Source organism: Dermacentor silvarum, chromosome 9 (genome assembly GCF_013339745.2).
Source record: "Dermacentor silvarum isolate Dsil-2018 chromosome 9, BIME_Dsil_1.4, whole genome shotgun sequence".
NCBI lineage: Eukaryota > Metazoa > Arthropoda > Arachnida > Ixodida > Ixodidae > Dermacentor > Dermacentor silvarum.
Window position 1 is genome coordinate 1,624,094 of NC_051162.1, and position 11,305 is coordinate 1,635,398.

An 11,305-nucleotide genomic window follows, 5' to 3' on the forward strand; every position below is an offset into this window, starting at 1 on the left:
CCTCCTATTATTTTATGCGATCAGGCGTTTTCACTGACATGTAATCTTCAAAAGCCATACGCAAATGCATTACCAAACACACCTGAATATGCACTTAATTACAACTTGTCAAAATCAAGAAGAATTGTGGAAAATGCTTTTGGACGAATGAAAGCCAGATTTCGCTTTGTTATGAAGCGCATGGAATGCAGTCTTGACACTGCCAGATTGGTCATTAGGGCATGCTGTGTTTTGCACAATGTATGTGAGGAATTCCAAGAACGAGTAGAGCAGCAATGGGAGTAAGAGGTAGCCATGTGGGATGCCACCCACGAACAGCCTTCTCATAGCTCAGAATCATGTGCTGGTAGTGGCCAAGCTATAAGGGCGGCACTGGCACTTTTTTGCAAAAAGCCAGCAACCAGCCCATCTCATGGGCATCTAGGCTAGAATGGCCTACTAAAGCTCCTTATGTGTGCTATACTAGGACAGACACTTCCCTCGCATCTAAGTAGGCAGCCAGTTTTTAACACGTCTTTATTGCTATTAAAAATTAATTCAATGTAGAAACAGATTTCATAGTCTGTTCCTGACTCGTTCTATTTTAACGAAGTTGTTGTCACAAGATTGTACCGTTGCTTTTGCAACATTGTGCACGGACACAGCATCTAGTTGTGGCCTCCTTGGCTGTAAAAGCAAATAGGGCACTTCGTGTTTCATGCAGAATGCTGGGTCAAGACTGTCGCGCAAACTTCCATTTATTTTGGGCTGTAATTAGATTTCAGCCACCACTATGCAGAACTTACATGCACAAGAGCTTGTCGTAGGCAATTATGAAACCACTAACACTTATAAAAAAGTGTGAACTCCTGTACTGTTGTATAATTTTTGAGCATGTCTATTTCATTGCATATGATATTTGCATTGTCTTTCATTCTGGGCCACGTTCACTCGCCAATTTACAGCACTTGATTATTGAATGTACCGCTTCATTGCGAGAGGTTGCAGCTCGCAAGTGAAATAAAGAAAATTCCGTGGTTTGTAGCCATGAATTTTATTATCCCGGCCTTGAAGGTAGAAGATTAATCTATCTAGAAAAAAAATCTTTGAGAACCTCAATGAGCTGAGTGTCTCTCTTTCCAGATTCCTCTTGGAGCTTCAGTTGCTTCTTATACAGCTCCAATTCTTGTGTTTTCAAATCAAGCCAACTCATCCGAAATGATTTCTGCTCCTGGACAACATCCCCGAGCACGCTGTCCCTGCTTCATTTTTTTTGCCCTGCTGCTGATCTGGCAGGGGAACAGCGGCTTGGGGAAGGCTGGTCAGAGCATGCCTGGGTTGCTGGTGGCTGGCCAACCAGATCGCCCAGTGCTCCCTCTTCAATTTCTACTGTTTGCGGGCTTGGAACTTCCACTGGTAGTTCGTACGTAGTCCATAGGTCCAGTTCCTCGCCCGACTGGCCCGTCTCCATGCTCCTGACAATCTGTAAAAGGTTTCAAAGGCATTGCTGACATGAAGAGATCCAGTTACAGATACTGAATGTATACTTTAGGTGATCCTTTGAACAGTTTGATACAATTCATCCTAGAGTGTTGAAAGAGCCGTGCATGCCTACCTCAGAGACTGAGAGCTCTCCACAGCTGCTCTCGACAGCAAGACTGGCATCGTTTGCTGGCAATGTGCCCAAGAACTTGTGCAGTTTCCAATAAAACCGCCAAGGGACGCCTCCCGACCCGGTGGTTCTATTCTTTGTGTGGCATCTAGTATGTAAAAAATGGAAAAGACATTCATAAAAAATGACAGAAGCCATAAAACAAATTAATCGACCCATGCATGTGCACACTGACACTGGAAAAAAATTAGCTGCCATAATTGTTGCGGGCATTATATGGACGCTGACGTTTTCGAACTATTTATTGAAAACAGCAGACGCACACGCTTGCGAAAATTTTTGCGACAAGGTTGCTTTTGTTACGTGCGCACTACCGAAACGGTGCGCTGACGGGAACACAACTGCACTACCATTGCCCATGTAACACGAGCACTGTTTTCATTTCGTTGCGTCAGGGCCACCAGACACAAACTCCGAATTCGTGACTGCCCTTAGAACATTGTTGGTAGTATTTCACATCCGCTGTGTAGGCGTGTGCGGTTTTCCGAAATAATAAGTATTTACTGTGTTTTCCTGAATGTACCACATTTCAACGAGCATCGCCAGAACAGGCTAGATCTACAGCAGACACCCTCCTCGCATACACGAACACACACTGGTGCCACGTGCACGACACAACTCCCACTGCTACATAAACGTGAAAGAAGAGACCCATACCTGTACTTGCTCCGCAGATTCTCCATTTTAGAGTGAACCTGGGCCCTGGTTTTCACGATCCCGCATCTCGCCAACGCGGCTGTCATCGATTCGTAAATTTTGCCGTTCCTTTTCTGGCCGCGAAGACCGCCGAGGTTCTCTTCCCAAAGTCTGATTAAAACTTCTGTCTCCTCGTCGGTCCAAGTGGCGCGGTGGTTGGGACTTTGCATTTTTTTTTCTGTCACGTGCAGAAGCACGTCAAAACACTGAAGAGACCTGCGCGTGACGAGAGACAACCGTGCACAACCGTGGAACAAAAACAAATGCATTCCATCCCCACGTGACTTTTGTATACTTCAGTGGTTGCCAACCTTTTGCGCAGCTTCGCTAGCTGCAGCAACACTTGCGCTCTCAAAGTTTGTTTACAATAAATCCAAAGGTTTGTACTCGTAAAAGTGCCGTTTGTACGTGAAAGTTATGTATAAATGTTTTTTTACGAGTTTAAACGTTTCAAATACTTTAATTATTCTGAGAAATGCGTACTCTCGACGCCGTAGCGTGCGGCGCTACGGCGTCGAGAGTACGCATTTCTCAGTGGAATGAGTTATGGCGAAGGCCTTCGGCGACGAATGGCATTAAGGTGAATGCCATTTGATTTGCACGTGTAGCACCACGCGAATGACATTAAATCTTAAGGCATTAGGGAGTTAATGGCATTTTCGGTGCCCGTGTGGCAGGGGTATTAATAACACTAAGCTGCACCAAAATATGACCATTCCCTATATCCTAACTCAGCAATGCTCACTACTGGTATATATGTGGCCGCATGCTCCTCACATTTTTTCAATAAACGCCAGATATGTTCGCTCGCTCCATACGCACCCACAGTCCTGTTGGCACCTTCGGTTTGCACACCAATGCTTCTCATTTTTGGACGTATTGTTGCTTGTGTCGCCTTCAGTGACACTTGCACAGAGCACTGAGTCTGGGAGTTGCATGTATTGCACCCAATCCCTGATGTGGCTCCACATGGTGGTGATAATGTGTTGGAGTGATGACCAAGTGCTGGATCAATAGGAGATTATCAGAGAGGTCAGTCTTAGCGACAAGTTTAATCAATCACTTTTTGCACTCAGAGGCCAAGGCCGTACGTGGCATGATTGCCACTATCATGTTAGTGATTTGTTGATCAGGTGCACGGCTCATCGAATTTCACGAGTACAAATACATAATGCCGAATATATTTTCCCTACAATCGAACATTTACCATTTCAACATGCCAAGGAATTTTAAGATTAATGATACAGTACTATATGTGGCCTACTTACATGGGTTTATCGGTATTTATTTATCTATTTTACCCTCAGGGTTTGTACATTACACTATAGAGGGGAGGGAAATATTACAGACCAAAATTGGAAAAAACAGTTGATACAATAACAATAAGGAGCATGAGCAATCACCAAATTAATACAAAAATTAAACAGCTGCAACTGAGATAAAGCAGAGTAATTAGAACATCTAAAACTAAAACAACAAGCTAAAAACAGAAGAACAAAGCCTAGTTATCAACCAACGGCAGTTTCTATTACATTGAATTTCAATTTTCGGCACTTTGCACATAGCAGTGCGAATGAGGCTTACAACGAAACAGATCAGCGAAAATCAAATACCTGTGCTCGAAGATCTCTCTTCCATGGTCGTCTCCTCGAAGAGATCAACACCGTCGCTCTCAACTTCAGCTACGCACTGCGCAAACCATCAAATACGCCAGCATTACCACCATTGTCAACAAACATGCCTGCAGCTAATACACTCGGACGTAATACAAACCTGACGCTTCGGCGAACTTGCTCCGCTTTCAGACGGTAGGAGACTTCGTGCAGCAGCGGGATACACCATCGGCACGGCACCGGATACCAACCAACGCTTCTTCGGAATGCCGAAGCTGACCGCATACTTTGACTCGTACGCGTCCGAGCAGAAGTGGAGCGAAGAAATCACGCTCGACTTCCCCGGCGTCCAAAAGTGCCGCCCGGTAGCGCGAACAAAGTCTATCCAGGCGTTTCTTTGTGCATCATCTCGGGGGAACTTATGGAAACTCACAGGGTCTCCGAATTTGCTGGGGCAGAAGTCCAACGCACAATAGTACACAGGCATGGGGCCGTATTCTGAAACGTTCGCCTAGGCGAAATTTCTTTTTTCGCTTTCAGGCGTGCGCCGATTGGCTGTTTTAGCAAAATTGGATGAGCTGATTGGGTGGTTGAGCCCGACGTCATTCAATTTGCTCAACCAGCCAATCAGCGCGTATGCTGATTAGGCGAACGTTTCAGAATACGGCCCATGGTCACTGCGCGAGCAACCGTCCGGATGCCTCCAACGCTCGAGCAAGCTCACACGCTGAATGTCGCCGTCGCAGGTTCGCGTGACGACGCGAAACACTTTGCAAAATGCCAGCAAGCTTGGCTAGTTCGCTGAGAAAAACTAGGCGAGCGAATGTGGATCCGCAGCCGATGCGGTTCCCTGCACTACTAGACAGTTTTAGTTTAGCGTTAGCGTAATAGCGGGGTTACGGGAAATAGCGTTACCGTTCCGCAAACGAACTTTGCAGAAAGAGAGTTTTAGTATAGCGTGATAGCGTAGTTTACGTGCGGGACGCTATTCCTTTACGCTTTGAATTTCGCATACATAGGGCACCTAAGATATGTTTGTGTGCGTCCGGAAAGTGCGAGAGGCAGCGCAATGGAAGCCAGGAGCGCGTTGTATTTTTACTTGCCATGTCCGCCGATCTGCAGCGAAACAGACAAGCAGTACAAGCTGTCTACCATAGCCTCCGAAATCCTCCAATCTCAGAGGCCATATGCCGTCGTCGCCTATCTCCCGACTTTAGCGACAGATGGCGCTCGCATCTCAGAAAAAATTTCTCTCGTTAGGCTTAGGCACGTTCGAAACGAGAAGCGATCTCGAAAGCTCCTCAAGATTAGCCATAACACTCTCTCGGCGAAGCGGCATGAGACTAAGCAAAAGCCGTTTACGCAGTCATTTGCTACGAACGAAGTGAATTCTACAAAAACAACGCCAAATTCAGTTCGAAGCGGGCGACCGCGACCGCCGCCATGTTTTACGTACACTACGTACACCACGCTAACACGGTAACGTTAACTCTGAGAAATAGCGTGCGCACGGTAAACGGTATGGGTCGGTTAGCGTTCTGCGCATGCGCACTTCGATCCCGCTATTCCGGTACGCCCGCTATTCCGGTAACCACGCTAAACTAAAACTGTCTACTCTCTCTAGCCGGTGCTGTGGGTTACCGCTCATTGTACATACGTCACTGTAATGTGGTATGACGTCACTAAAAATTTCGTTACGCTACCAATACAGTGACGTTGGTGTCAATCGCGCTAGCGATGGGTCTCGATCGCGAGAACGAGCATTTAGGCACTCTTTGAAAGTGAATTAAAATATATTGTAAGCGTTTGCTGTGTCCAACACTTCATGTTGAGTGTCCTAGCATACAGAGGAAGCCTACAGCAGGCATTTTATAGCCTCAAAATTTGGTGTCTCAACCCCTTTAAAATATTACCTTTGTCTGTGTATTAATATCATGATGTGCCATAAAATTTGAAAATAACTTCAGGCTTTCTTCTGAAACCAGTGACAGAAAGGAAGACGTCCAGCTATATCTGCACGACTAAATTATTCACCTAAAAACAGCACGGAGTGGGAAGAAAGTGCTTCGGAAGATCTCGTTTTTTCTCGGCGCATCTTTTCATACGTGTCATCAGCCTGGGCACCACGCATTGCGTCGTGGTTGCTTAGGTGAAGCAGTCATGGACAGGCCAGCGCCCGTGCAACGCCCTACGAAAGCCCAGTGCTTTCTCTTCAATGTGCCGGTTTCAACGCTGGTTGACGCCATCATCGACTCCGTCGAAGAAGTCGTAGGTGCCGGAGGTTTGCAGTATCTGCAACATCACGGCGGCAACAAGTTCTTGGCAGCTGTCCGCTCCGCGGCTCAGGCAGCCAAGATGGCGGCGAAAGGCTCTCTGCTACTCGCCAACAAGATCGTACCGCTGGAACGCATGGGCACTCCAGTGGTTTATGTGACGGTGTATCGTCTTCCACCCTGTGTCAGTGACGACGTCCTGACTGCTGCACTTGCACCGTATGGGAAGTGCCGAGGCATTTCCGATGTTGTTTTCAAGGACAGGACGGACATCAGCAATGACAGCCGACTGGTCAAGCTCGAGATGGTAAAACCTCCACCGAATTTCGTCACGGTGACTGGCTTTCGGGTAATGCTGGAATACAAAGGAATGAAGAGAGTGTGCTCCAAGTGCGGCGAAGAAGGTCATTTTGGAGCCTCCTGCACGTCATCTCGATGCGCCCGATGTGCCATTTTCGGCCATCCCACAGCAACGTGCAATGCACCATGCAGATGTTGCAATGGCGAGCACGCCAGTGTTGACTGCGTGCAACCACGTTCGTATGCTGCTGCGGTGGCACCAGCAACGCCCGCACAACCAGCTCTGGAGGACAACGCACCTGAAGGAACAGCGCAGACGCAAACCACCGATCAACCAGGAGAAGAAGAAAGTGCACCAGAGGTGCCGACGCCAGCGTCCGCCGGTGCGAGCCATAATGTCGTCGTCGGCAACAGAAGATGACGAGGAGCCTGCGTTAGACGCCCCGCTTCCGCGATCACAGCGAGAACGGCTTCTTACATGTGCTACAACACTGAACGCTGGCGAGGACGCAGATGGACGCCATCTCGGCATCTCCGAAGTCTCGGCCGGTCCGTCGAGGATCACGCCGGTTGTCAAGACAACGACAGCGCTTGCAAGTAGTACCAGTGCGGCGGTGAAGGAGAGACGCACGCGCTCGCAAAGGGCGTCTGAAGACGCCAAAAGAATTCTGTCTTCAGAGAGTTCTACGTCATCAGAACCAACTTCGACACCCTCCAAGAAATGCAAGAAAATGCCACGAGACACCACTACCATGGACGTTGTCTCCGATTCGGAGACGTACTAACGATGGCGCCTTACACCGCTCCTGCTGCCCGTAAGGGCTGCTTTTCCTCTACTCCCCACTACGAAGCTGACGCAGCGTTCACGGAACGATGCTTGGCGCAGAAATCGCGTTCCCGTCCCTGTGCGAGACTCTGCAACCTTGGTATTTTAGGAATCAGCTTGCTTCCGACTAACCTGTGTGAGGAACATAATCAGTGCCTGTTTCACGTTCGCTGCTGTGATGCTCCTATGCTCTTTTTTACTTTGCCGCGGTCTGGCTGTTGCAACGATGTACGACGCCCATTCAGTGCGCAACTTACCTATGGTAAGCCATTTGCCTTAGTCGATTTTGTACGCAACTTACTCATTCACCATGTATTTGCACATAATGACACTTAACGCACAGGGATTTCGTAGCAGAGAAAAACAGAGAGAAGTAATTCATTTTGCCCGCGAGAAAAAAGTCGATCTCCTCTTTCTTCAGGAGTGTAAGGAACAAGCAGGAAGTTAAGAAGTTTTGTGATGAATTTTCTGTAAAAGCATATTTTTCATATAGCCCTGGGCGATGTCGAGGTGTAGGAGTTGTTGTTTTTCGTAGGGTGCTTCTACACGGAAGTCACCGCCTATTTGATTTAGAAGGTCGTGTGATCGCTTTTGATTTCTTTTGGGGCGAGAGGAAAGTTCGGGCATTGAATGTCTATGGGCCCGCCGTACGTGAAGATCGCAATGACTTCTTTGCTAGACTCTCCCCTTTTTTGTTAGACAACCATCCATTTTTCATGGTTGGCGATTTTAATTGTGTGATCGACCCTATGCGCGACTCGCGAAGGGCAAGGCAAAACGCTTCCAATGCGCATGCAGCTGAATTATCTCGTATAGTGAAAGAATACAATTTATCAGATGCCTGGGTACACATGCATGGCGAAAATTTTGCCGCCACATGGCAGCAAAGGCAAACGCAATGTCGTCTAGATCGAATGTATTTCCCCCCTGAATTAACATCTCAAATTGTCCAATGCAGCATCCTCGATCTTCCTGCAGACGCAGGACACATTTCAGATCATCGAGCTTTCACTGTCGTGCTGAACCTCGAAGGAAGGCCAGGTGAACGCACCGATATGTGGAAACTAGACATTGCTTCTTTGCGTGACCAGGTGACTCTAAGCGAACTCAAAACCGCAATAGCTACATCAGTAAGCGATTATGAATGTAATATCAAAGCGTGGGATACTTTAAAAGAAAGGTGGAGGACGGCATGCATAGTAGCTAGCAGGAAACGCAAAAGAAAAGAGACTGAGCAGCTTTGTGAGTGCCTGAGAAGGATAAGAATAGTACGAGATGGTGGCTCCCAAACACAGCTAATGTACGAGTACCTAGATCACCAGCGCGAACGATACCGTAGGCTTATGAGCTGGTACTCTCGTACGTCTGCAAAGGCGTGGATGACAAACAGGCCAATTTCTGATCCTGAGGTACTGCGGCTGGCTCGTACTTCCAGCAGGAGGCAAAATGGCAGCTCATATATTGAAAAGGTTATAATAGAGGATGGCACAGAGAGCGGTGCGAGACGAGATATCGAAAGAATATTTCGGAACTGGTTCTCAGACGCATTTTCATCCGAAAATATTTACAATGCCCAACTTTTAGGTGAAGAAATATGCGATTTTTGTAATAATCTACCCCACGTGGACTACATAGAAGGCAAGAATTTATTGTCTCCAACAAATTCGCAAGAAGTTTTTGATGTTATCCGATCTATGAACAGTGGATCAACACCCGGTACAGATGGCTTACCAGTCGAATTTTACCGGTCCTGCTGGCCAGAAGTAAGCACGGCCTTGGTATCTCTTCTTAACGGAATTCTTGCACGGGAATTAGGTATTCCTAAATCGTTTAATCGGGGCCGCGTGATACTCTTGCCAAAGCCAGACTCCAACCTTGCCGAACCCTCATCCAGCAAACACATCCTGGAGGCCCATAACGCTGCTCAACACAGACTATAAGATATTCACAACCCTTCTTGTAAACCGCATGAAGGTATTATTACCTAAAATAGTCAGTGTGCATCAAACATGTTCCGTGCCTGGTCGGAGTATATTTTCATCTCTCCACTTAACACGTGATATCATACAATACACAACAGCGCGTGAAGCTTCAGGAGTATTGGTAAGTTTAGACCAAGCCAAAGCGTTCGACCGCTTAGAACACCTGTACTTATTTGAGGTGTTACGATGCTATAAGTTTCCCGAAGAGTTTGTAGATATCCTGCGGATGTTGTATTCGGGAACAACAGCCGAGATACTACTTAACAGCACTTTAACTCCTAGATTTGATGTGACAAGGGGAGTGCGGAAGGGCTGTCCTTTGTCACCTCTATTGTTTGTGCTTGCGATTGACCCTTTGTTAAGGCGTTTTAGCGAGAGCTCGCTTATAAGGGGTCTTCCTATGCCGGGCAATGGGTGCATAAAAGTGTCAGCGTATGCGGATGACATTACTTTGTTCTTACGGGATGGGGACAGTCTTGTAGATGTATTTCGTATTTATAATCAGTATGCATCATTGTCAGGGGGTAAAATAAATATGAGGAAATGCGAAGCATTAAATTTAGGACGCAGTGCAATAACATTACCAGGAAATATTAAACAGACCGAGCATATGCAAATATTAGGCATAACATTTTCTACAAGTGGTGTTTCACCTCACACGTGGAGAGACATTATCGGCTGTATTAAAGCACAGTCGGAAGCAGTGACTGCGTCGCGACTGCCGCTAGCAGAAAGGGCTTTCTTTATTAAGAATGTATTGTGCAGTAAACTGTGGTTTGCTGCAAGAGTGGCTCTTCCGCCGTCACCAACAGTACTAGTAGTAAACAAAATTATTTTCTCGTGGTTCTGGCTAAACAAGACACAATACGTAGCACAACAATTTTTGCGTCTTCCGAAAGCCAGCGGAGGATGGAGCTTGCCGTGTATAGTTACATTTGGTAGACTGCTGTGCACTAAGAGTACATGTGACCTACTTGATGATGATGAGTACCCAGGTAGGCCACTTCTCCTTTATTGGCTGGGTCATTACCGTCGAACGCTCATGCCACAAAGTTCAGGCAACTTGCTTCCGACAGCGGTAACGCCAGCACCGCAGTATGCGGCGGCTGCGCGCTTACAGAGCCAGCTTGTGCAAGTAAGGAATACAAAGTGGCATACGACACCAGTTTCAAGGCTTTGTGAAATGTTGTGTGAGACGGCTGTGCCTTCAGGGACAGCTACTACAAGCACATGGACAGCCGTTTCTTCACCTGATTTGCCTTCTAAAGTGAAGGATTTTCACTGTCAATATCAGTGGGGTATTCTACCTACAAGAGACAGGCTTGAACGCTGGAATATGGTAGCGAATGATTTATGCATACATTGCGCACAAACAGAGACCAACACGCATGTAGTAAAGGAGTGCGTTGTAGCGCGCACCTTCTGGAAGCTGGTTGGAAGATTATTTGGAATATCCATCGTGCGGGCACCACGGCGGCGAGATCGGTTTGCGAGTCTCGTGTACTACAGCATTAGCTACGTTTTGTGGTGCTTCCGCAACATTGCAGAACGATCCCGGCAGCCAAATAGAGCAATGTACCCCAGAGTGCGCAAACTAAGGGTGATAATATGGGATCATCTTGAAGAACAGCTCTTCAAGCTCGGTGAAGCCGAGTTTCTTCGCCGCTGGTCTACGCGGTACCTAACCGTGTCTCGAGGCAAAGTTTTGCTGCAGCCAGAATAATGCCCAAACTTTGTTTGCCTGAGTAGAAACTGTACCTGTCGGTGCTTCGGATGTCATTCATGAATCCGAGGCTGACATTTATGATTTTTCATGTACACTGTCGTAGTGTTTGTGATGTGTGGCAAAGTTAATGTCAAGCAGACGCAATTTACTGTTTTGTTTGCTCAGCTGTTCTGTTTATATGAAGTACGATGTATTGTATGTGTGGTACGTTATATTGCATTGTATACGTTCATACAAC

At 47.0% G+C, this 11,305-nt stretch overlaps 1 protein-coding gene across 1 annotated transcript; it reads right to left on the reverse strand.

The window, feature by feature from the left end:
* Positions 1-1,132: 1,132 nt before the first annotated feature.
* LOC125939985 (uncharacterized) lies at positions 1,133-3,026 on the reverse strand. Its single transcript, XM_049655597.1, has 3 exons — positions 2,309-3,026; positions 1,595-1,739; positions 1,133-1,462 (listed from the first exon to the last, which is right to left on the reverse strand). Exons 1-3 carry the CDS (start codon positions 2,614-2,616, stop codon positions 1,244-1,246), a joined length of 672 nt encoding a protein of 223 aa, XP_049511554.1. The 5' UTR covers positions 2,617-3,026; the 3' UTR covers positions 1,133-1,243.
* Positions 3,027-11,305: the final 8,279 nt, after the last annotated feature.

Bases quoted from the DNA above. Each gene is read 5' to 3' on its own strand.
- LOC125939985 (XM_049655597.1), bottom strand. From the start codon at position 2,616: ATGCATTTGTTTTTGTTCCACGGTTGTGCACGGTTGTCTCTCGTCACG. The intron at 1,740-2,308 runs GTATGGGTCTCT...TTTACATACTAG, and splicing joins AATCTGCGGAGCAAGTACAG to ATGCCACACAAAGAATAGAA. The intron at 1,463-1,594 runs GTAGGCATGCAC...AACCTTTTACAG, and splicing joins GAGAGCTCTCAGTCTCTGAG to ATTGTCAGGAGCATGGAGAC.